Raw genomic sequence first — 26,257 nt, forward strand, 5'->3', positions numbered from 1 at the left:
TTGTTGGTCCTTTACAAGCAGAACTTATGTTAATTTTAAGTCTGCTCTGCTACCACTGGAAGGCAAGTGGCATTGTTTAAAATGTGTAAATTCATTCACCTTTGCCTTTAGCTTTCTATCAAGTGTTTATTCTACTATTTTCTATATAATAATAATCTATATTATTATACTATTAAAAGTTTTAAATTATTTTGGAAGTTGTATTTTTGCATTGCCTACTAAAATGTTAAAGAGAATTTTTTTTTACTTTAGTATGCATAGATGTTCCACCACAACCCTCTGGATAGCCACTGTGTGCATTTCTCTTTTCCTTTTTTCCCTGCTTCTTCTCATTGGTTGTTGGTTTTATTGGGGGTTTTTTGGTTGTTTTTGGTGGGGTTTTTTTTTTCTTTTGTTCTTGTGCTTTTTCTTTTTTACTTGACTTTTCCTCTTGACCTGGAGCATCAGTGAGCACTTTAGTGCTTACTGAAATACTTTGTGGTGAATTTAGACAAACAAAGACCTTGCAGTCTCAAGATGGTTCAGCTCAGTAGCTGGCTCCACTTGTACAGCGGTTCAGTACACAATAATATGTAGACACTATTGGCACTGGCAGACTGTTCATCATCTGTGTGACAGCAGGTCATACTTTTGCTGCAAGCAAAACAGCACTTGGCTACTTGAATCCAAGGGTCTAATTTCCACCCAGTAAGACCTGCAACCTGGCTGGAATAATCCAGACTTTATAATTCATTAAATTGTCAGTAATGTGGTGAACACAGCTCTTCTCTTGTAACTATTTATTTTCTTTAAAGGATTTCCAGATTGTTTACACTTGAAGGGTACTTGGACAAACCTGGGACACCTGCTAACTTGAGTCAAGCTGGAATTCTTGTGAAAAGTTAAACAGTTTCTTCCTGGCTGCTGGGACAAGAGTCTGCTTTCAGGTAAATCTGGAAATAAGCTTGCTTCATACTTCATCTGCTTTAGGCTTTTAGCAGTTGTGGAGTTGAATTTACCAGTAATAAAAACCTGATTATTTTTACATGCTGAACAGTAAGGATTTTTGAGAGGTTTTACACATTTCTTTGGGAAGAAGGGGATGGCGATCAGCTGTGTGTGTGTAGTTGGCTGAATTTCTTGCCTGCATTTTGCAAGAGAAGAGGTGCTTTATCTTACTCATTCTCAGCACCAATATCTTTGAACATCCATTTTCCCCTTTTCTTTGTCTTCTACCTTTATACTAGCCATTGTGCTCTTGGAGGACAGGTTTTTTCACAGTGGGAGTATTTGTTTGTCATTCATAGTAGATCTCAGATGGAAGTACTGGTGTTCAGTTAATGGTCCTGTAGACTGCAACCTTAATTGCTTGGAGGCACCATTTGAGGAAGCCGTGTGCCCTGAGGACACTATGTCCTTAAATGGATAGGAAAATTGAGTCCTTGGCACGATATAGTTTCTGTCCAAGGAATGTATTCAGGTCTTGCTTAAATAAGAACACCAAATACTCCATGTTTCTCGCTGTGCCTCTAGTCTTAGTTATTCTGTAGATACTTAAAATGGCAGTCAGAAATCAGTATGTTGTGGCATCTCACAGTATTGTCAAGTAGGTTTAAAAAGTGTATTTACTGGCTTCAGCAAAAGCTTTACTTGATATAATTCTGTCATTGACAGGAAAATAATGTCTAGTAAATGACTTACAGAAGTTTCTATTTTATTGTAATAGGACTTTCTGAACTTCGGTAGGCCTGAATTATAATGCAGAATCATACTCCATACTTAGAATGCAATAGTTTATTTTAAAAGCTGGATCAAATAGTATGAAGGGAGAAGAGCTTGTGACAGTGTGGAGAAATGCAATCAGTGTGAATTAACTTATTTAGCATTTTGAGTGCAGGGACATTCAGTATGGTGGCAGCCTTTAATCTTTAAAGAACAAAAGATGTTGATAATATGCAGTTGTTTAATATCTTACAGGTTATCAGAGATGGTGATTTGAAGAATCATATTTCCGATATGAACAAAGTAAAAACATCATCTGAAAAAAGGTAAATTTAAAACTGTAGTCACCTCTTAACATCAAGCTATTAGAGATTTGTGAAAAAACAGTCTTTCTCTTAGTAAGAAGATAAGTAAAATGGATCTGTAGTATGGATAAGTAAGTTGATGTCCTGAAAAATCAATGGAGTCAGTACTGATCAGCACAAAGTAACTTCAAATTTAATAAATAACTTTTTAAATCTAAGTTTTTAGTTAGTGTTGGGCATGTTCATATATAAAGTACCTATTAAATTTAATTGAAAATTTAATTAATTTAATGATTTTATGCACATATTAGCAAACCACAAAATTATTTCTAATGAGGGAATTAAAGAAGCAATTTATAATACTGTGTAAGAAGCCATGAATTTGTCATAAGATGTGTGTCATTCTGCAACAATCCTCCAATCCAACACATAGCTAGGACAAACCAGAGTAGTATGCAGAAGATGTCAGGTTGAAAAGTTGTGTTTGTTATTTTCGTGTGAACTTGTTTCAGCAAGCATTTGAGAAATCTGTGAAATTATCTCTGGAAGGCCGTTAAGCATCAGGCAACTAATTAAAGGCTTGCAATCTTACTTTTTTCTTAAGGTAGCACAGATTAAACCAGCTTGTTAAATCAAACAATCTAATCAGACTTTAAAAAGTAAAGCAAAGTTGGCAGTTTTGGCTTCAGTCTTAGTTTTCTGAAGTACCAGTTATTTTCTATGTGAGCAGGTGAATTTTAGTGAAGAATTTGCTCTACTGTGAATTGTGTCTCTATCTTGGGATCTATTTAAAATGCAAATTTAAATTCTTGTATGTGGAATCATCCTTACTTTTGCTGACTTTGGGTGGAACAACTGGGTATCAGACTGGTTGGTCCTGTTTTCGTGAGGGGTAGATAAAAAGAAATGGTAAAAGTCTCTTATGTTTTGTTCTTGTGGTAGATTAGTCCCTTAGGCATTATGATAAGCAAAGCAAGCTCTCTGTCAGCAATGAGTGTTCTTGAAAATACTACAAATTATAATGCATAAAATATGCTATCACAAAGAATATTAGATGTTTGCAGATTGGCTACTTAAGTGCCATTTATTCTTCTTTACTTATAGAGACAAAATGAAAGTTTCCATCCCTGCAATTCAAAACAGTTGTTCCCTAAGTCATGAATAAGTTATGGTGACTCTATGTACAGAGACAGCTGTGAACTAATCAGAAGTATCAGCTCTCTAATGATTACTTGCTAACTGTGGAAGTGGTTGAGAAAAAAAAGGTAGTTTGAAATTATTTGCATTGGAATAAAATCAGAACAAGCTCATGAGAAGCCTGCCTGTTTTAAAATAGGGTTTAAAGGCTCACTGCACCGTGCCAAAATACAGATCTATTTACTGTGGGGGAAGAAGGAACTCCCTTTATACATCAGTGTGCTGGCTGACTGCAAACAGCAGTTTCAGAGGAAGTAGGTACCATTGAGAAACCGATGACATCCTTCATTTGACTATTCTATTTTGTAAGGCTTCTTGCAAGGTGAATACCCAAAAACCATTCCAAGATAATTGAATTTTTATGAGCAGCCATGGCTTAAGAGTTTTCTTTCTCATTTTGAGTAGAGACATAGCAAGCTACGAAGATGTGTTTTAGCCTATGTGTAGTAAAAGTGGCATGTAGTGAGTAATGGAGGATTGTGCATCTTGCACTTCTTCATGATCAGAGTTTGAATGCTTAAATCTTTTGGGAGTGAAAGAAATGTCCATGTAGTGAGGAATATTTATTTGAAAAGATGTTTTCTTGTTGAGGAAGTTCTCTTCCAAATGTGAAGCCCTGAAGTCCTCTGTTCCTCGCTGTCTGGGGCATGCTTCCGTATTTATTATCTACTTGTAGCTTTCCTGACCAGAAAAGGAGGAAAGCCACAAAGCTCTCTGGTTAGTTGAGTCATGTTGTAAGTTTTGGCAACAGCTGAGATACGGACATGGGTGTTCAACGCTTCCTTTTTGCAAGCAAAGTGGTGATGTGGGGGGCATTTTGAACTGCAGCACTTGAATGTGGGATGAAGAGGGAGCTTCCTGCTTGTGGTGACATGAACTGTACTGGATCAAGTAAAGTAACCTTCACCTCAAGATGCTTAAAGAAAGTGTAAATCTATCCCAGAATAATAATTATTGGTTATCTTTGGACAGAGTAGAGCACTGACTGGATACCAGATCAGTGATAGTTGATGACTGTCAGAAGGAAATGATGCGCAGTTTATTTCTGGATGTGCTCTCTCTGTTTCTGGTTACAGCTAATGGTGGGAAATATTCTGGTTTTTCACTAATGATCTATAAGAGAAGAAAGTTACTGTTAAAATTACAGACAATTTTAAGCTGGAAAGATCTTCAGAAGTACTGAAGGACCAAATTATTTCAAAATACTCTTGTGAAATGCAGAAAACGGTTAACAATATTTGAATATGTGCAAGATATTGTGCTTAGAGAGATACGTCACTGGAATGGATAAGGGCCAGTTGTATTTGTAGCAAGAAGTGCCAGAAATGTCAAGATTAAGCTTCTGGATGAAAGCCTTTCAACTGAAGGGATACAAAGTGTTAGAATGAGATTGCCTTTGGTTCTTGAATCATCTTTGAAGGTCATCAAGGACTGATTTGGCATATATGTGTCATGAGGAACAGCTCTGGTGTTTATCCAGATCTGAAGAGAATAGTTTTTATGCTGTTAGGAAGTTTCTCCTGGTGCTCTTTAGTCATGTTTTTTAGTAAAGATAATAGAAACTCTATGTACCCCTCAGTTACAGAGTGCTCTTGTGAGAAGGCTTTAGAATGGATGGGGTGAAAAATGTTACTCCTAGTAACAAGAAAATCTTGTGGGAAAAGTAGTCTCATACTCTCTGTTGCCCTCCAGCATCAGTGACAAGCTCAGGCACTCACTGCAGCTGGAGACCTGGACAGCTGCATGTCGGTGTGTGAGGTCAGTCTGAATCATCTCATTCCTTCTGACAATGGCTTTTGACTGAGTAGAAACCATAGTTAGCCCATAGTTTGATGGGTGATGACTCAAATTTATATTATATCCAGTCAGAATTCTTGGGAGTGGCCTGCATTGCATTTGTACCAGTTTGACCCCAGGTTTCCCTTAGCAGAGTCTCAGATGTCTCATTCTCCAAACCAATTTATTCATGGTGCGGTAACACAGAAACAGCTTGAGCTGGTGTCTCTGAGGAGTGACCACCAGCAAAGGAACCCCTGGGCTTTTAAGCCTTCCCAGTCCAAGCATGGGAAAGTCTTAGCTGTTCCTCCTGACTCTTCAGCTCCTCCTGTGTCTCTGTGTCTGGTAACCATGAAAGTCTGGCCACAGTCTTCAGGGTATTCATTTGAGGTTCTGCAACATCAGCAGCTTGAGAGAAAACATGCCTCTGACCGGACAGAGTTAATTCTGTCTGTTTCTTGTTGTGGGATTTAAAATGCTGAATTCTGTGGTGCCGCTCTGTTTTGGAGAAATGTCTTCTAGATTTGGATGCTGAGTGGTTCATTGGTCAAAACATACATGTTTGCATTACAAATACGAGAGAGTCTCATTACAGCTTGGGCTTGCATTTTGTTCTGGGGTCAAATGGGTGGTCACAGCAGTATTACTGACACTGCTCCTTTATGTCTGGCTGGCTGCCGTAATTCCTGTCCTATGGTCTTTTTGCTGTACGGTGCAGGCATTGAAAACTGTCAAAAAGTTCTATAACCACTATGTATATTAGTGTAGAATATTGGTAAATAAGACTATAATTCTTGTTTTAAGAAGAAAGCTCAGCCATAACTTAAGAGGAAATCAAGGCTTTAGTTTGTATTTCAGCATTGGCTGGTGTTAATTTTCAAGGATGCTTTATTATGTATGCTGAAGACATGAGGTATAGTTAGCTGTATTTATGTTGGAAGACTTTATACAAGATGAATATCTTTCTAAAGATATCTTTGCTGTAATAAGCACTTATTGCTGTAGATAGAAGCTCTCTGCCCAGGAGGAGATTATAACAATAAATCTTAGAACTTAAGTTGTTACACCACCCAGTACTGAGAATGACTTACCCTACCTAAACCTTTTCAAGCTTTTATTAACTATGGAGAAATTATGTTAGGTGCCAGTTTCTTGTACATGGTAAATTGCTTCCATGTGTCAGTGTTTCTTGAATTTTCCAGGGTGCAGCCATCAAAAATCAGGTTTGCTCTGACATTTTAATGCCTATAAATGAGTTTTATCTTTGCAAAAACTTTTTTAAAAAAACTTGTCGTTATTATTCCTGAGCATCAACTTTGCTTTCTTGAGTTGTTTTCAGCTTTCAAACTACATTAATTTCATTGTGAGACCAATGATATACCACAGTGGAAGTGATATGCACACACACAAGTTGAAGCAGCAGTTCTGTTACACATTGGCTTATATGTGGGTTGGCTGGACTCTTACTTGTTTTGGTTGTGGAACTGGTGAAGATATAATCCTATATAAATTGGTCAATTTGTGTATTGGATCAACATAGCTCATGGATTTCATTACAATCTTGGGTTAATTTTGGATCATTTAAAGTTCAGTGGATAAACAGAGAAGGAGAAATAAGCAAAACAAAGCTTATGCAAATAATAATGGGATCATACTATTCCACCTGGTGTTGGATGATGAGAAAGGATTGGAGTGATTATGCTTTACTTACGCAAGGAAATTAATGTTTCAGCACCCAAGACAAATTTAATTTAGATTAAAAAAAGTACTTTGAGATCAAAGTCTAGCAAATAGCTGAGAAGGTGATATGCTTACTTCACTATATAAAATGACTTATATTTAAGAGCTATAATTAATATAGCCATTTCTTATTCCTGTTGGTATCAGCTTGTAAGTATCAGCTGTAATCTGAAATTGATTTTTGGCTCTGCTTCTCATTTAGATGTCAGTGTGGAAAAGTGAGAGTGATGGAAGCAGCTTCTTGTGCAGCTCTTACATCCATTTGCTTTCTTGGCAGTATAACTTTTGCCCTCAGCTACCTTTTTCCCTTGATTTTAATGTTTTAGCCGAGTTAGCTGTAAATGTGAAACCTTTACGCATAAGTAAGATATAAATCAAGGGGTAATAATTTCTTATTGTTATAAACAAAACTGAGTATATTTATAAAACTAGTGTTGTAGACTTTAGTTTTATTATAGATAGAGCAATGTGTGTGTAAAATGAATTATTGGTGATTATTGTAGGACTCTAATGTTAGGAATGAAAACCCAAGGTAGTTAATTCACAGAAGTCACAATTTCTTGTAGCTAATTGCATGACTACAATTAAGATGTTTTAATTGTAAAAAAAAAAAAATTTAAACATCTGTTTAAAAATTACTGTCATGTGGGAATGTGAATCTCAAAACTATTCTGAATAATTGTTATGATCTAAAGTAGAGAACAAATAGAACTGTTTCTAGGCTGACTCTGTTTAGAATACTATAAATACTTAGAGCAATTCTTTCTTTGTAATCTACCTCTCTATATGTATGCCTGGATTGAAGTGGTGTCTTACACTAAAATACATTTTCAAGGCTATTTTTTGTTGGCAGGTATACTGGGTTTGCTTGCTGGTTTTGGTAGCAGGGGTGTGGCTGCAGGGGTGGTTTCTGTGAGAAGCTACTGGAAGCTTCCTCTGTGTCCAGCAGATCCAATCCCTGGTGGCTCCAAAGACAGACATGCTGCTGTCCAAGTTGGGGCCAATTAGAAATGGTGGTTACACCCCTGTGATAATACATTGAAGAAGAAAAAAAAGTTGTGGCACAGTTTTAACTGAGGCCAGAGAAGAGTGGAGTGAGAACATGGGAGTGGAACAGCTCTGCAGACACCAGGGTCAGTGGAGAAGGAGGAGGAAGACATCCTCCAGGTGCCAGAGCTGAGATTCCCCTGCAGCCCATGGTGCAGCCCATGGTGAGGCAGCTGTGCCCCGGCAGCCCAAGGGGATCCACAGGGATGCACAGACCTACCCACAACCCATGGAGGAGCCCCAGGCTGGACCAGATGGATGCCTAGAGGAGCCTGTGACTCCATGGAAGATCTGTGGAGAGAGGGGCCCTGCTCCCAAGCTGGAGCAGCCTGTCTATGAAGGACTGCACCCTGTGGAAGAGTGACCCACGCTGCAGCAGTTTTGGGAGGACTGCTGTCCGTGGGATGGACTCACACTGCAGCAGGTCACAGAGAGCTGTTGCTTGTGAGATGGACTCACACTGGAGAAGTTCATGGAAACTTGTCTCCTGTGGGAGGGACCCCATGGTGCAGCAGGGGAAGAACTCCTCTCCCTGAGCAGTGGGAGAAGCCTCAGGTGCTGAACTGACCATAACCCCCATTCGCTGTCTCCCTGTGCCGCTGGGGTAGGAGGTAGAACTGGGAAGGAGGGAGGCGGGGGGGAAGGTGTTGTTAGGGCTTATTTTACTTCTCATTATCCTGCTCTGATTTTGTCAGTAATAAATTCACTTCGTATCTCTAAGTTGAGCCTGTTTTGCCCATGACAGTATTTGGTGAGTGATCTCTCCCAGTCCTTATCTCAACCCATGGACCTTTTGTTAAAATTTCTTTCCTCTTTACAGCTGTGGAGGGGAGTGAGTAAGTTGCTTTGGTGGGTGTGTGACCTGTGGCCAGCATCAACCCATGATGACAGGCCAAAATACCCTTGTATTCAAAATTAATCCAAGCTTGGATGATAACTTTAGAAACCTTCCTAAGTTTTTTTTCTTCAAAATGGTGTTCTTTTTCTTCAGCTGGTATGTGCTAGTTTGCTCACGTCACGAATGACTTTATTTTCTTCCTTTTCTGAAATGCCATCCTGTGAGATCAGCAGTCTTTTGGACTGTTGGTAGCCAGTTCCTCCTTGAATGGCAGGTTCGACAGGATATCCTGTCACTTAACATAAGTTATTAAATATAAGTTATTGTAGATGACATAGATGAGCAGCATTCGTACCTATAGCTGCATTTTACTTGCTGCAACTGATTCCCTGTTCACAGTTGCTCTTGGAGATGCTGTTACATACAATTAGTTTGTTGCAGTGCAGGCTTTGCAAAATCTGTAAATTTGCCAGAATTGAGAATTAAGACTGTTTTCCAATACAGATAAAATATGAAGTGCATTAGCCACACCCATTCCTCTAGCATCAAGTTTCTGTTGTTAGGACTTTTTTTTCTCTGATTTAGATGGAAAAATTATATCTTTCTTGTAGTGTTTCTGCCAGTTCTCGGACTGTATTCCTGCTGTCACAGCTGGAGAAGATCAATTTGGACTCTGTATTAGGAGCATCAGACAGTGCCAGATATGTTACCTCAAAGATCCTTCATCTGGTTCAGAGTCAAGGTAATTATCTAAGCTTTGTGGTTTTAGTAGTTTCCGTTTTGACCCTTCCTTCCTGTATCTCCCTTGCTGGACTTCAGTTTTTGTTTAGTGAACTTGGTTATCCATCTGTTTTTGTCACTGATTGTTAGAAGCATTTGTTTAAGACTATGTTTAATGGATCTAGTATAGCATTGGTAGTGCTGAGTCCATTTTGTATTGTTAAATAGCTGTAACGTAAGTAATAATTCACTTTGTACGTATATGTGTCTGTGTGTATATATATATGAAAAGTAGAAATATCTAGAAGGGAGCTTTCTTACTGGTGTTTTTCTTTACAGTTTTTTTTCCTAGGCCATCACAAGATTGTTGAACAATTGAAAACAAAAATTAGTTTTAAAATTGCTTGAGTCTTTACTTAGTTTTATATACATATATGCAGTTTTTAATAGCTTTTATTATTTGCAGTGTAGATTCTCTTGTCAATTTGTAGATGATAACGTGTTTTTTTTCCGCAAGCCAGTATTGGTCTTTTTCTCATTGACAGAAAAAACCAGGAAGGAGATGACTTCTAAGGGCTCCACTGGAATAGAAGTTATCCTGTCAACCCTAGAGGTAAAATCTTTTAGTTTTTGTAGTTATGGGTTAATAGCAGTTTTGCATTTTATCATTATGAAATGTATATATTTATTAGTATATTTGTGTTATGAAATATGCTGTTATCCTATGGAGCCTTCAAAACTTGTGTTGGTCTGTAATGAATAGATTTAAGTAACCTACTTGTGAATTTTTCTCCCTTATATTTATATTTAGATATCCTCCTAGCTTTAAGTATCTAAACCATTGTATTAAATTGCTATATTAAGCACAGATCTCTCTTTTTTATTGCAGAATACAAGAGATCATCAAACTATTGTAAATATATTGAATATTCTCATTGAGGTAGTCTCAGTTGGTAAGTTTTTATTAAGGAGTGATATATGATTGTATTGATGCATACTTTTTCAGATTTTTTTTTTTTGTTTTGGCTAGTTACTTTTTATTGTTGTTGGGTTTTTTGTAAATTATCATTATTTTGGCTTTTGTTTGTTGTTGTTTGCTGAAGCATATTTATATGCAGAATTCAAAGAATCTAAAGACTGAAGTTACCTTTCTAATAATCCTACACAATAATCTGTGTTGCTATAAGTCTAAGTCCAGCATGTCCTTGCATAGTGCAGTCACATATAAAGAAAATATTGCTGTTCTGAAGACTAACTTCATGATAACCTTATCTTAGATATTTAGTTGTTCTTTGGCTTTAGACATGTCAGTTCAATTTTAATTTCTAGGTGGTGGTCGGAGAGCAAGTGTCATAGTCACCAAAGGAGGGACACAGATCTTGTTACAGCTGCTTTTGACTGCTAGCAAAGACTCTCCACCAAATGAAGAACTAATGGTGCTTCTTCACACTCTTCTTGCAAAAATTGGTCCAAAAGGTGATATTATGGCTTAAGAATTACAGTTTTATAGGTGAAACTTAATAAAAAAAAAATTTCTGTTATTGTGTAAGCATCAACATACTCAGAATTGGTAGAGAAGAGGAAAAAGGAGGAGTAAATTAGGGGGGAGGAAAGAATGGTGAAAAGTAGATTAGCAGAGTTGACATTAGTAGAAGGAATTCAGTCATTTAACTTCTATTTTTTTAGTAGTAATTTCAAAATTAGTGTGATTGGTCTTGTATTTCTTTGATGTCAGACAAGAAGATTGGCATGAAAGCAAGAATAAATGGTGCCCTAAACATATCACTGAACTTAGTGAAGCAGAATTTGCATAACCTCAGGCTAGTATTGCCATGTCTTCAAGTATTAAGAGTTTATTCAACCAACTGTAAGTATTGCAGAAAATTTTCTTTCCTATGTGAATAAAGCTTTTTATCTAGATGAGGTTAAATACCAACTCTGAGTGCTTGTTTAATGTTAGTTATTTAAACTACTTTTTTTCTGAGAATTTTCTTTTTATATACTCAAAATGCTTAATTCTATAAAAATATTTTTTTTAACCAGTGCTATTGGATGTGTGGAATTTCGAGCCATCTAATTTGCATAAATGCTGTTGTTTAAAGCTCTGAACCAGAAATGGTAACATTTTTCTTGCAGAAGCAAGAGTTAGAGTTAAATAATTGTTCTCTTTATTATTCATTCTCATGTTTTTTGTTTCTGGTATTTTAGTTATTTCTTTATTACCAATTTAAAACTTGGTTCACACAGAAAATATTTTAATTTAACCTAATTACTTGTTAATTTAACCTTTTCCTTACTCCTTTTGCTCAAGAGCTCCACTCTCCACTATTGGGCTAATATTCTTCCACAAGAGCCTAGTTGTTTGGGCTGGCAGTAGGAAGTTGATGAAAATAGTGTGGTTCTTACTGTATCTCTACTGTCAGTTAGATGCTCTTAATTTTTTTCATTTGAGCTCGAAATGGTTGTTATATCCTCTTATTTAAGTGCAAGAAGTTGAAAATGTGGCCATGTTCCCCCCAGAGAATTGAATTGGTGATCTGTAAGATTATGTTTTCAGGTCATTCACATGAGCAGCTATAATTCACAAAGCCCTAATACTTTCAAAATGTGGAAGCTTTATTTCTGTTGAGCTGTCTGATAATGAGGTAAAATTCTTCTAAGCTGAAAAGTTTAATACAGGTAGTTACATTAGTTGCATGGCTTATCTGAAAACTTCCTTGATCCTGAAAATGGGACTGAGTCTCTAATTCTTAGACTTCTTCTTAGATCAATTCTATTTTTCTGTATTCCTCACTCCTTATAAACAGAAAAATTAGTAGTTCATAATATTCTGATGAGTAGTACTTCTTAAAGTTGGTTTTCAGTTATTATTAGAGTAAGTCCTAACTTCACTTAGATTCTGGTATGATGTTGCTGCTAATGATGATGAAATTGCCACTTGGGTTCATGTACTAAATTCTGCACTAATAACAGCATTTATTATATTGAAGTAAATTCTTAGCTGCTCTCTTCCTACTTTGTTAGGAGTACATATTGCTAAACTCAGTCAGGAATGGAATTTCTGTGCCTGTTTTAGCAGTTTGTATTTTCAGTTGCCTGTTGGACTTCAAACATATACTTCAAGTTCATATTTCTCTAACATAGGTCTTAGCATAATCTCTTTTCATTGGCTCCCTTTCAAATAGATTTTTTTTATAATTTTTTTTCCCAAGAGCATATATTCGTAACATGTTGCTCAGGAAAGCTATACCAATTCGAATTTTTGAATTTTATAGCAGACTCTTGGATTTCAAGTCCTGTTGAATATACCTGCTTGTCCAAATACTGAAGGATAGTAGCAAGTCACAGAACCTATTTTAGAATTTTAGAAAACCTGCTGTTCCAATAAAGTGTGAATTTCTATAAAGAAAATTCTTTTTGTTTTGTATCTTAGTAACAAAGAAAGCAGAAGCCCGCATTGGAAGCAGTACATGATTTTATTTGTAAAGTAATAATTAAGTTTTGTTCTTTTCCAAGTTTTATCAGGATTGGATTGTCATGCTAATTACGTGCAGAGCAGTGTCTGCTTGTCACTGTATGTCATAAAGGACAAAATTGTCTATAATTTTTTGTACTTCAGAATTAACTTGTGTGAATTTTAGTTTTGAGTATATTGACTTTTGTCTTTTGCATTTCTTACTACATTATCTTCAAATGGATTGCTTTTAACTTCCAGCTGTAAATGCAGTATCTCTGGGAAAGAATGGAGTAGTAGAACTGCTGTTTAAGATCATTGGCCCTTTTAGTAAAAAGAACACTAGCCTTATGAAGTAAGTAAGGTTTCTTTAGTATACTATATGGTAAAACCTTGTACATTTTTTCAATACTTACTTGTAAATGAAAAATAATACTGGAGAAATCAAATGCAATTAATATTTGAAGGTTAAAGTGAAGGGAAATGGGAAGGAGTACCACAAATATGACAGATTTTAATTTCCCCCAGTAGAGTAACACAAAATACTTGAATGTCTAGTTGCAGTACTGGTAAAATAATATACATTATTTTTTTGTCTCTAATATTCCTGCATGGAAGCTGTACAGCGGTTAACTCCAAATCATAACAAACAGATCAAGACAATCCCATCATTTTTCAGTTTGTTTCTACAGCACCAGCCTGACAGAGTTCACGAGCATTTGGACACTGCCCTCAGGCACGTGGTGTGACTCTTGGGGATGGTGCTGTGCAGGGACAGGGATTGGACCCGATGATCCTTGTGTGTTCCTTCCAATTCAGCATATTCTGTGATCTGCTTTGTGCTTTTAGCGTGTCACTGTCTGTTTTATTTGGTAATAGAATTTTCTTTTTGTTTTTCTGCAAAGTAAATAGACAACCAGAGCAAGATCATAAAACATAGAATAGGAAGCCCCATCAGTATCTCTCTAGCGGGCTATTGTGTTGAAAAAATTAAAATTCACTGTGTAGCTGAAAGTGGTGACTTTAGAGTCTCGCTCTGGTGGTGGTAGATTTTGGGTTTTTTTGTTTGGTTGTCTTTTTTTGATTAGGGTTGGGTTTTTGGGGTGAATTTATAGTAAAAAAAATAGCTAAGTGGATGTAACTGAAGATAATCCTTTCCTTATATACTTTACCTTTTTGAAGTACATACCTGCGGAAAACTAGTTTTTTCATCTGGTTAGTGAAGTAATAATCTCATATTGTGCATATTCTAACTTAGTTACGAAAGAAATAGTTTGGTATTTGTGAAAGAAAATCTGGTATTTGTGGTCACAGGAGTAGTGTTCCAAAAACATGTCCTGCTCCTTTAAGGCCCAGCTAAAATTCCACATATGAATGTACTATTCTATGATGTGACTAATCATGATATCCTTGTTTATGGTCTAAGATCAGGTGCATCAAGTCCATCTTCACAAAATGGGGAAAAAAAAGTATGTATGTTTGTAGTTGCACAGTTGAATTGAGAGAAAATCTTTGGGTACAAGAAAAATGCTCGCTGTCTTGTGTTGTAGTACAGATTGATGGGTATTGCTTCTCAGTATATTCATATACTGCTGGTATTGACCTACAGTTTTCTAAAATAATATCCTTTACTTTGTGGAAGTACTTGTTCTGCTGATAACGAAGACATTAATTTCAGAATATCACAACCAGTGAGTGTTGGTCATAAACATACGTTATCAGAGTATTTTTGCAAAAGCTGGAAGTTTGTATAGCCATTGCACTGATAGTTTTAAGTTTTGTCATCAGACTTCAGATATAACAGAGATATATACAGTCTTCTAGTAAAGTAAAATATACAAGTGAAGTCTGTGCTACAGTGCATCCAGGAAAACATGAGGCTAGACTCTTTGTAAGTCTGTTAGCAGTAAATATTTTGTATAGTTTTACAGTGTTGTAGATTAAGCTTGCTGGTTGGTTGCTGTTTTGACTTTTCTTGTTATGTTGACAGGGTTGCTTTAGACACACTTGCTGCCTTGCTAAAATCAAGTAAGTGTTTGACTACAAGAAACTGTCTACTTGAGCTATATATGGGGGTGTGTGTATATATCGACAGAGTAAAACTAAACATTAAGTTGGTGGCCAAAACAAAAATAAGGCTAGGAAACCGAGAAATAAGTTTCATCTGGAAAGGCTGCACTGCTTCTGCAGAACAGATCTGGATCCAAGGTGGAGAAATACATTTTTACATTCACCCACTTCAGCCCTTCAGTAATGGATGTCTATAGCTTAACTCCTGTGCCTCTTTTTCACACATATATCTGAAAATATCTGTTGGATTGCTAGGGAGAATACAGGTATTCTTCAGTACCTTCCTGAGTAATTAGGGCTTGGGTCCTGGTAACAAGTCTGTCAGTGATGCTCATGAAGTGGAATTAAAAACCAGTGGTGTGTTTCCAGACATCAACTGTCTCAGCCAGCAAGAATTGATCCTCACAAATGTCATCTTTTCAGATTTTGAACCAGCATTGTAACTAGCAAGGAATTAACTAATTTTCTCCAAATACTTGTATTAAAGTGACAGCATTCCTAGTAGTTTTAGTGGCGTTGGATAAGAATTGTGGTATGACTGTGTATACAAATATGTGGCTAGCAAGAATTTCTCTTGCTTCTTTCCACTCCCATGAGATACTTTTCTCTCTCACGGAAGATATTAGCAGAGTTCTATAAGCTATGAACACCTGTGACCTTGCAAAGCTTTGTTTATGGTACAGTAGAAAAATATTTTGACAATGGATGTTTTAGGATTTTAGCCAACCACCCCAAGGGGTGGCTGATCCTTTGACCAATTAGACTATGCAGGAAAAAGTCTATAAAAGAGTGGTAAAGTAATTAAATAAATGAATCTTGCTGCACAATTCCTGCCTGCTGGATCTCTCTTCTCCTCCATACCACTGCAGGATACCACGACAGTGTGACTAGTTTTGCAGAAAACCATTTCACACAAATGGTGGGAAATTTCTGTACTGACTGTCACAGGGTGCTGAGTTTATTCATGTTTATTCAGTGTGATACCTTGGTCTTACAGGTTTGTGTATTTACGAATTTTGCAGTTTCTCCTTGGGAAGTTTAGGGAAAGAAATATTTCCAGATAGTTGTCAGTATTCTCTTCTGTAAACTGGAAGTTAAACTTTAATACTGGGGAGGAAAACGAAATGTTTAAAAGGTGTGTCTTTAGAACAGGAGGTCTTGTGCATTTATTTAGGGAGGTCTTCTCCTTAGTGGTTTTGACTTGTAACTTCATACACTTAAATAAGTAAATATTTTCATAATGACATTAATCTGTTATATATTCCAGTTGTCATACTGATTACCCAGTATTTGGGGTAGAAGTATTTTCAGCTTATGAAATTTGAGTGATAGATGTAAAACTATATGGATTGCAAGTGAAAAGAAGTTTGTTTCAAATCTTGTATCTACACAGTGTGTGCAAATAGTGATAGAAATGCTTTGTAGAAACACTTTGGTTTTTTAATTTACTGGATGACAGCATCTTACAATTTACTTTTAAGTGTAATGCATGCTGTTCTTCTAGTAGACCACGAAAATTACATGAAATGTTCTACGAATGAAATTTAGACTACTGGTCTCAGTTATCCAGTCATTTCTGTTCAGGCTGACATAAAACTCTGCTAAAATACTACTCGAACTGAAACAATTCAGTTACTTGGATAAAAAGAATAATTTAAACATTGAAAGTATTATTTGAAAGTAATATTGTAAGTCACTGGGCAATTTTAATTTTCTTTCCTAACTTTTTTTGCAAAGAAACAAATGCCAGGAGAGCAGTAGACAGAGGATATGTGCAAGTGCTTTTAACGATTTATGTTGATTGGCACGGTCACGATAGTCGACACAGATACATGCTGATACGTAAAGGAGTGTTACAGTGCATTAAAAGTATTACAAATATCAAACTGGGAAGAAAAGCGTTTATTGATGCCAGTGGGATGAAAATTCTTTACAACACTTCACAGGTAAGTTTATCCTGGTTGGTTTTTTTATGTTGTTGTTTTTGCCTCTTTGGCTATGACCTCAAGTTTGTCATATTTATTTTATGAGATTCATGGTCATTCCTTATTATAGAGCAAGGATTATATTCTGTACCAGACTGAAACAATGAAATAGTACAGAACTAAATTTGTATTTGCTGTTAATTTGCTGTATCTATCTCTGGGAGGGCCAAGTGAACTTAGTTTTAAAAAAGAGGGGGTGAAAATGCCATTTCATTTTGAAGTTTGGATTTTTAAAGAAGGTGAATTTGTGTTGGTAGAAGTTTTACTGTCCTTCAAAGAAGACACAAACCAAATGTTTTGTAAATAAATGTAGTTCGACTTTTAGTTTGAGAAATACTTTTCTTTATTTTCCTGTTAACAGGAGTGCCTTGCAGTAAGAACTCTTGATTCTCTTGTCAATACATCCAGCCTAATAATGAGAAAATGTTTTCCCAAAAATCGTCTTCCTTTACCAACTATTAAAAGTGCTTTCCATTTCCAACTCCCAGTTATTCCTGCCAGTGGTCCTGTGGCTCAGCTGTACAATTTGCCTCCTGATGGTACAGTGATTTTTTAGTACTTTGAGTGTGTCTAATGTTGCTTTATGGAAGGTGGAATCAGTTGCACTTATTTGTGTTCTCTGCTAAAAGGACTCTGACAACTCTTCTCACCTAGCAAATGGTCTGTGACTGTTGGTGTGGAGCACCAATTTCTAATGTTAAGTTTAAAGTGATAGAAATTTTTTCCAGACACATGTGGTTATAAAATAAAAGAGAAAATGAGGACTAAAAGGTGATGTTCACCAAACTCTGAAGTCTAAAGAATAGGCTGTATACAAAATTAAGTAGTCTCTCCTTTCAGCTCATGTAGCATATACATTCTCCTATGTGAAATACGCTGTAGTGTACATCCTGTTTTACAGGAGCATGTATTCCTTTCTTTCTTTCTGTTGCTCTGATAAGTCAGGATGTGGTGAATTTAGATTAGTGTGTGCCATTTGAAGCACTGGCTTTTTTATATTATTGTGCTTATTCCTTCAGTTGCATGATGAGAAAGTAGAGCTGCTTTCTTGGACTGTTGCAGTCTCTTAGGAAACACTGTACTGCAAAGCATTTATATGGTTCTTTGTAGGAAATCAATTCATCCCATTGTGAACACCTTTCATTATTTTCAGATAATTAAAACATATTCAGATATGGTGAAACAGATTCAGACCTGGCAAGCAACTAATGAAGTTGCTGTCAGAAAGTTACTCTAAAATGAGGAGGCAAAGTCAGCTTATCTTTTATTCACAATATCTCCTGAAACAAAATGTTATCATAGTCTGAAAGAAGTAAGATACCCTACTGGGGTTCATGTGGGTCAGACTCCAGGAGTTAAAAATTTTTTTATGTTTTGTCTTCACAGTAGAAAATAGATTTAGAAGTGTGTTTCAAAATCCACAGAAATTAAGTCTCTGCTTAATACAGTAGATGGTACCCTATAATACCTGTTTAGAAACTTCCTAGTTTGCTGAACTAATGATATTAGTTCAATAATAATGTTTTAATTCAAAATTCAAAAAATAGTTATTAATTCACTAAAATAATGGTTTTCTGGTAGACTTCTTATCTGTTATAAAAAGAAGTGAAAAATCTAAGGAAATAGGATACATAGGATACAGGATAAAGTTCTGTATTAAAAGATGTAGAATGTGGGGGGGTGGGTAGAGGTCTGGGTTTATTAAAAGTATAATCTTGTATAGTCAGTATTTTAAAAGCAGTACATGTAGTCATTCTGAGTATACAAGAAAATCAGCATAATTTATAGGCCTCTGAGTGAGCCTTTTAGTGACAATCAGCAAATTTCCTGCATGGAAAACACTATGAGAAAACTTAACAAAACCCCCAGCACTAGTTTACTAGTTGGTTTTCACATTTTTTTCAAGGGGTAAGCAAAAAAGAAAATAAACCCAGAATGAAGAAAATCTTCTTCGAGCATGTATAATTGGATTAAGTGTATAATCTGCTTACCAAACTTTTTTGTATTGTAGTGGATGATGTAGTAGATGAAAGTGATGATAACGATGATGCTGAAACTGAGTCAGAAATTGAAACTGAAAATGATGACGACAAGGACCAACATTTTAAGGTTGGTAGAGACAAAATTAATTGAATCATGTAAATAAATGCATTTTAAGTGTTAAAAGCAGTTCAAGGAGGTTTTCAGGGCAATTTCTAAAATAGAAAAAGCTTCTGAAACATAAAGAAGGTGGGTACTGCTTGAAAATATGAACTGTTCTTGTTCATATTGCTTCAGGATTTTTAGCAAAATCTGTTTGCTTCACACTTGATGTATCTGGAGTGCAGGGCAACAGAACTGCAGACTCCTTTAGCAGTGTTCTGTTCCCACTTGCATTTCTCTCAGCCTGCTTTTCTTACATCAACTGGTCCATATGTAGGAGCTGCTGTAACTTTTTCCAGCATTCTGGACTGGGATTGACTAGATCAGTGTTTCAGCAAGGTAACTTGAAGTTCAGCCAACTGTAGAGGTAGACACCATACCTCTCACTGTTGTACCACTTTGGGAAGGTATTCTCCTGTTTGCCATCTGCCTGCTGAGACATGGATGGATATTTGGTCACAACTGCCTTATTCTGTATTTTTATGTTACATGTATTTAGGAGTTAATTGATTGTCTGTCCATGAACTGGAAAAAGATACTTTATTCAAGGGTCTTGTGAGCCCTGATGGAGGGATTATCTTCCATAGAAGCAGTATTGCATTGTCACTGCAATCAGATGAGGTCTCTACATTCCAGGTTCCAGTAGTGGGAATATACACAGATTTCATGTAAAGTCTGATGTCAGTGTATAATAAGTTTGGATGAAAGCAAGAAAATGGAGATGTTTGTAATATTTCTGTTGAAATGGCAGCTTAGGCATACTAATAATACTCAGCAGTTTAAATGTTCATAGTGAAAGCTGCAGTTCAGCTAATTTTAAAATAGGGGTGTTTATCTTTCAAAGCATGCCTGTGTCCAGAAAAAAGGTTAATGTTTCAGATTAATGTTGTAGAAGTTCATTAATTTTGGATACAAGATTAATTTGTTCTGGTGATCTTTCAGAATGATGATATTGAGACTGATATTAATAAACTGAAACCTAGACAGGAATTGGGAAGATCCATAGAAGAACTGAAAATGTATGAGCAATTTTTCCCAGAACTTTCAGAAAACTTTCAGGTAAAGTCTACAATTCCCAGAACTTTTCTGGCTGTGTCAGGTGGACTCTGGAATATACTGTGGTGTTCTTTTTTGGGTGGATTGTTCCTCAAGCCAAGAAACATGGGTCTGCCGTTCTGGACCTACATATGGGAGGTTATTTAGCTAGGTGTTAACGATTGCTTCAGTCTAATTGAGAAGGGGGTGCTGTGGGCACATGTAAAGGAAAACTTTGTTTCTGGTGTCTGATTATTGCACACAGCAGAAAGTACAATAGTCAAGAAAGACATGAGATTTCTGAGAGGACTTCATTGTATTAGGCATCTACTTGCGTGCTGCGCACCTGCTTAATATAGGTAGTTAAAATATCTGGGCAACTGCATTGACTTTATACTTTGTTGTTAATGAACTGCTTGTTTATTGCTTTTAGGCCTTCTTGTAAAAGATGAAACTTCATTGCTCTGATGGTTTATAGCATAGCTGTCACCTTTTCAATTACATTTGAAACAAGGAAAGAGAAATGTTTCTAATGTACATGAGACTTGGGAACTGTTTACCTTTTTTATTACTAATTTTTAAAATTATTTTTTCACCTTTGTTTTTTAAGGAATGGGACTTAGTTTCGAAGGAACCAAAGCCTTTTGTACCTGATGCAAATTTGAGTGGACCTATTGTTGTTCCTACAGCCAGTGAGGAGCACTCTGCTGAAGCAAACCCGGCAACAAATGGAGTTGCTTCGAAGGAGAGCAATCCTTTATTGACAGAGGAATACAATAGAAGGCCAGTGTTTCTGGAACTACCAAAGAAAGATACCACAAAAGATAGTAGTTTACATCAGCAAAATGATCAAAGAAACGTGCTTCCATCATGCCAGTGTCTAAGCCAAGAAATTGTGAAAGGCTTGGACAGAATCAGTCTCCAGAACAGTGCAAAAAATGATCAGTATTATGACGCAGGGTGTGTAGTAAAGAAGGAAAGCAAAGCTAGCCTTACCACACTTGCTTGTAGTAAACCCTCTGAGCATGTTTCACCCTGTGGAGGTAGCCTCTTTGAAGGATCATCTGTCCAGCTGGGAAAACTCTGCTGCACTGGAGTGGATTCAGAGGAGGAGGATTCCAGATCTAGTTCATCAGGGGAACATGTCATGCTTGAAGTTTCTGATGTATCACCAGTTCATGACTGTGATCTTTATATTGAAATGGTGAAGAGCACAAAGTCTATTCCAGAATATTCAGAAGTGGCTTATCCAGATTATTTTGGCCATATTCCACCCCCATTTAAGGAACCTATTCTGGAAAGGCCATATGGGGTGCAGAGGTGAGTCACCATACTCCTTTTTTGGTTGTTTTTATTCCTTTGAGAAACAGTGTTTAGGATGAGATTAACCTGATGATCTCCAGAGGTCCCATCCAACCCTAACTATTCTGTGATTCTGTGGTTCAGAAGCTATGTTACAATGCCTACTTTGTCATCTAAAACTGTTTCCAATGAAAAGCAGTTTGAAGATGGGTGAGTAGGCATTGATCAGGGCAGAGCCATAACAGCACAATCTGATTCTGTAATTGCTAATTCTGGAATTCAGTTTCTAAATATGAAATTCAATTTATGTGATCCTTTTCTGCCTTCCCACCATTTCCCATGTAAATTTTGTAGTTTGCAAAATAACAAACCATCCTACAAAACCCCACCACCAAACAAAACAAAAAAATCCACACCTGAAGGCTAAGACCTGAAAGGAGCAAAGATAGGACAGTTAATAATTCAGTGATTCTTCAGTTCTTTTCCCTGTTGTACTAAAAAAATCTATCTTTCAGGGAAACATAGTGGAAAAAGTTAAAAAATTAATGCGCTAAAGTGTTTGGCTTTAGTGTTCACATTATAAGAGAATTTAGAGGTAACAAATGCAGACGATGCAGTTTGTGTTGGGTCCTGCAGGATGACATACAACAAACACACATCAGCACACCCTTTTATTTCTTTGAGAGATACTGGAAGATGGTGAAGAGTGATGAGATTCTTAAGAATAATTTGCAGAAGTGGTATGAAGAACTGGCTCATATACATAGTAAGTTACTGTAGAGACATGTGAGTACAGTAGGAGAACATGTAATAGTAGCTATGAGACCTCGCCACTTGCCTCCTTCTGAGATTGAATGCCTTCACCTTTATACTTGTAACTGTAACCAACTTAATGAGTTTCTTCATATTTATATTTAGATATTAAAATGATTAAGAGATTAAGTGGATTAAATGTCCTTAGGCAGCTGACTTTAAATCCTTTAGCAGTTTCACACAAGTCGTGAAAAAGTGATCTTTGTAGTGAAATGACAAGTGCTGAAACACTAATGACATCATGAATATATTATTCAGTTTCGAAGGAGGAGAATCTTCCCTAGCAGGTTATTTATTAGATAGATTCAGCTGATTTAGAAGGGAGGTAGTCTTGAGCTGGGAATCACCTAAGAACTGTATTCTAAGAAAATCTTGCAAATACTTTTGTATTTTTCTGTTGTAATTAATAATTCTGAATTTTCCTGAATAAAACTGAGTGAAGTCAGATACAATTTGTCATTCCAGTGCTCCTTGTTAGATATAAATGACTGGAAAAATAAACTTCCTGTGATTATACATGATTTATAGACCATGAAGATCATTTTAGGGTATATTTTAACTTTAAAATGCTTTATTTTTATTGTATTTTTTATGTTGCAAGTAACTTTTTGAAGTCTTGTGTGAACAAGAATGAAATACCAGATAATATTGCTAAACTTGAATCAAAAGTCCTGCATCACATTTTTAAGATGTACACTGTTATAAAGAATTCAGTTTTATACAAATGTCTCAGTTTTGTTACTGCAACATGACAAACTTCTGAGAAAGGAACTTATTAAAAAATGGCTTAATCTTTTTACAGTTTCATCGTTTATAGGAGAGTGTAAAAATTAATTTGGTAGGGGACATGGAAAAGCTTTAAACCCTTTTGCAAAGCTGTGTCCAAAGTCTTTTGATATTCAGTGTGATTTATGTTCTCTGTAATGTAAGCACTTAGTTACTGCTCATTGGGTAAGTCTTATTTAGAAAACAAATGGTTGCTTTAACCCATCCATGTAATTTGATAAAATACTGTGTCGGATCTAAGGTGTGATTTAGTGGATTTTCTTCTTACTTTTATTAGAACAATGTGGGGTTTGGTTTTTTTTTTAGTCTTGCAATGTGCCAGGAGATGCAATTTTTTTGAAATTATGCTTTGGAGTGCTTTTTCTTTCTCTTTTAAGTTTAGTAGCATGTAATTATCACTGAATGTCTCACCAATTTATTATTATTTGGATAAATGAAATTGATAATAGCTGAAGTGTTTTATACTACTCTATCTTTTTAGGAAGAAAATATGATATAGTAAAATACCGTATAAATTTGGGCTTAAATACTACTTTCATCTATTCCTTAAAAATTTAGTTGGGTTGGTATTTTTTTCTGTACACTTTAGTATTTTTCAATCGTCAGGATCCACAAAGAAGTAACCTCTAAGCACAGGGCTCACATCAACAGTGTTGGTTCTAGATTTTTTTTTCCCTTCAATTTTCTTGAAATATCTTATCTTTATTTTTTGGAATGTGAAAATGTCTGCTACTACTTTTCCATCTCATGAGCATCTTGAATAGTATTTCTTCTTTGCTTTCATCTACACTGGTTATTGTAATGGTATTTAAATGCCATTATTATTTATAAAATACTTACGGATTTTTATTGATGGATTTTGTCTTGGCAAAACTCCTATGATAATAGGAAGTATTAATGGCTTTATAGAGCTGAGAGATGCTAGGATCTAATGAGTTCTCTAAGATCAAGTGTAAGATCAAAAATCTGTAATCTTGTCCTGAGCTGAACCTATTAACATGGATTGTGGTGAGTCAGCCTTGTCACAATATTGTCAGTACATTGGACTTGTGATTTCTTTTCTTTTTCAGTTAATTTCAATTTAATAAGAGGTGCTAGAGTTATGCACTTACGTTCTCTTTCTCATTTGTTAACAGTATTTATTTTGGTTGTATTGAGAATTTCCAACCTGAATGTACTTTAGCATTCTGTTTCTGTATTCTTCGTTGTTAATCTGCCTCCTTTTCTTCTTACTGCAGGTGCTGTGCAAGCTTTTCCACACAGCTCTGCCACTATATTTCATTCTTGAACTGCAACACATTCTTACTTTTCTAAGCCAGGACCTAGATACTGCCACTTTTGCAATGGTTTTATGATCTGGATAAGCATACCCCTGACATTTGGCTGACATCACCAAATTCTTTCTTATTTGTTACGTAGTCAGTAAATGAACCTAGATCTCCAGAGGTGAAAAGCTAGTTCACTAACACTCACTGTACGTTAATTTTGGTTATGGTAGGATTCATATAGGTTACTAATGTTATCAAGTGTTGTCCTGGATTAAAGTATTAACATAAGTAATGTTTGAGTAATTTCTGCTTCTATTATAAAGTATGAAATGGCACTTTTTCCCTTAAGGTAAAACCCAGTGAATTGTGTGCATGAAAACTCAATTCCCTCACATATAAATATTGGATTCAGTCACCTGTGAATGCAGGTGTTTAAACTTAAGTACACCTTGACTTTGCACACATAAGTGAGGGTGAAGCTGCAGTCTCTCTGAACTGTCCCACTGTCTTCATGTCAACTTTTAGTTTTCTTGTATGTGGGAATTCTGCTTTTGTGATGTGAAACAGTAAGTGACAATTTAAATGAGAACTCTGCTTTTTTTTTTTTTAGAACAAAAATATGTCAAGATATTGAAAGGCTGATTTATCAAAATGACATTATAGATAGAGTTGTGTATGACCTCGATAATTTGAGGTAAGTTTTTACCTTTCTGTGAACAGTATTCAACGAACACTCTAAACCAGTTCTACTTGCTCTGTGATTTATAATGTTTACAACAGAATTCATCGGAAGTTTCATCTGACATAACAGTGTTTCTGCTATCCAGGTTGTATTTAGAGGAAGGATTGAAATAGTTTCTGAATTGCCAAGTGAGGACTAAAAGCTATTTGGTTTAGCTAAGCTTGTTTTATTCATTTTGGTGCCTTTTTCTCCTCATAGTTGTTCAGTACCAGAGGAGGCAGATGTTTTGAAGTTTAATTCCAAATTTGAGTCTGGAAACCTGCGCAAAGTTATTCAGATCAGAAAGTAAGATATTTCAACTCTTCTTTTCACAGTTTAGGCCTTTTATTTCTGCTTCTTAAAATTACTGATTTTTTTTTTTTAATTTTCAGAAATGAGTATGATCTGATTCTGAACTCAGATATAAATAGCAATCATTATCATCAGTGGTTTTACTTTGAAGTCAGTGGAATGAAAACTGGCATTGGTTACCGGTTTAACATCATCAACTGTGAAAAGTCAAACAGTCAGTTCAACTATGGTAAGATACGTTTCCCATACTTTGAGAAGAAATATGTAAACAATACCTGTACTAGACAACTGTGTACTGTACTAATCCTCCACAGGATTAGAAGTATTCTTGTTGTCAGTTTAAATTCTTTATTTTAATAGAACTGCTGGAAAATGTTTTGATAGCTCTAGTTAAAAAGAAGAAATGCATCTTAAGCCAAGGTTTTGTTGTAAGTGAGGCCAAAACGGAAGAAATTTACTGGTTACTGCAACTAAAATCGTCTTAGGACCATTGGGCAGGAGAGGACAATCAAAGCCTGTTGATTCACACAGATCAAAAATAATGATGGTTGTCATCATTAATCCATTTCTGCATGGGGGTAAATGTGAAAGTAAGTGGAGACATTCCAAAAAAGTTTTGTCTTATTGATGGCAGGGAAAAATAAGTGTAAAATGCTGGGGTTCATAAGTGACCATTGCTGTCTCTAGTAAGTAGCGTTTGCAGTGTGTGCCTCATTTGAAGGTTTACAAAGGGCTTACTGAAATTACCTTTCTTCTGCTTGTCTGGGAGTGTGTATGTAGTGTGTGTCATTAAGCTTAAAACCATTCATTTTTTTCTTGATGTATATTCTGACATTTGTCCTTTAAGAAGGAAGAAATTTCTTCTCCCGCCCCCAGCTTCAAACTCTTGTTTGAAGTAATTTTGTAGTGTTATGTTCTCCTTTGTCATAAACTTTCATCCACATTGATAAAGTCGCAGAATACCAGGTAGTTTGACCAGTAATAAGATGCTTTCAACTTACTTATTAATCTTCATCAGTCAGCCTAGATTTTTTTCATGTTGTGC

General features: G+C 36.0%; 1 protein-coding gene across 10 annotated transcripts in view; it reads left to right on the top strand.

Annotated features, from left to right (window-relative positions):
• Positions 1 to 26,257, top strand: part of AGTPBP1 (ATP/GTP binding carboxypeptidase 1) — a 65,799-nt gene that overhangs the window by 8,270 nt on the left and 31,272 nt on the right. For all 10 annotated transcript variants that reach the window (XR_005603777.1, XR_005603778.1, XM_039566573.1 and 7 more), the window contains 17 exons: positions 795 to 926; positions 1,957 to 2,027; positions 9,216 to 9,346; positions 9,870 to 9,937; positions 10,214 to 10,277; positions 10,654 to 10,800; positions 11,060 to 11,191; positions 13,040 to 13,133; positions 14,769 to 14,806; positions 16,586 to 16,794; positions 17,195 to 17,372; positions 18,845 to 18,942; positions 19,918 to 20,034; positions 20,621 to 21,330; positions 24,790 to 24,873; positions 25,120 to 25,206; positions 25,293 to 25,441. Coding sequence is in view for 8 of the 10 variants with exons in the window: in XM_039566573.1 (XP_039422507.1) it covers positions 1,996 to 2,027; positions 9,216 to 9,346; positions 9,870 to 9,937; positions 10,214 to 10,277; positions 10,654 to 10,800; positions 11,060 to 11,191; positions 13,040 to 13,133; positions 14,769 to 14,806; positions 16,586 to 16,794; positions 17,195 to 17,372; positions 18,845 to 18,942; positions 19,918 to 20,034; positions 20,621 to 21,330; positions 24,790 to 24,873; positions 25,120 to 25,206; positions 25,293 to 25,441 (2,338 nt within the window). In the remaining 2 variants the exon portion in view is untranslated. The remainder of the gene's footprint in view (positions 1 to 794; positions 927 to 1,956; positions 2,028 to 9,215; positions 9,347 to 9,869; positions 9,938 to 10,213; positions 10,278 to 10,653; positions 10,801 to 11,059; positions 11,192 to 13,039; positions 13,134 to 14,768; positions 14,807 to 16,585; positions 16,795 to 17,194; positions 17,373 to 18,844; positions 18,943 to 19,917; positions 20,035 to 20,620; positions 21,331 to 24,789; positions 24,874 to 25,119; positions 25,207 to 25,292; positions 25,442 to 26,257) is intronic.

Source organism: Corvus cornix, chromosome Z, assembly GCF_000738735.6.
Source record: "Corvus cornix cornix isolate S_Up_H32 chromosome Z, ASM73873v5, whole genome shotgun sequence".
In the NCBI taxonomy this organism is placed as follows: Eukaryota; Metazoa; Chordata; class Aves; order Passeriformes; family Corvidae; genus Corvus; species Corvus cornix.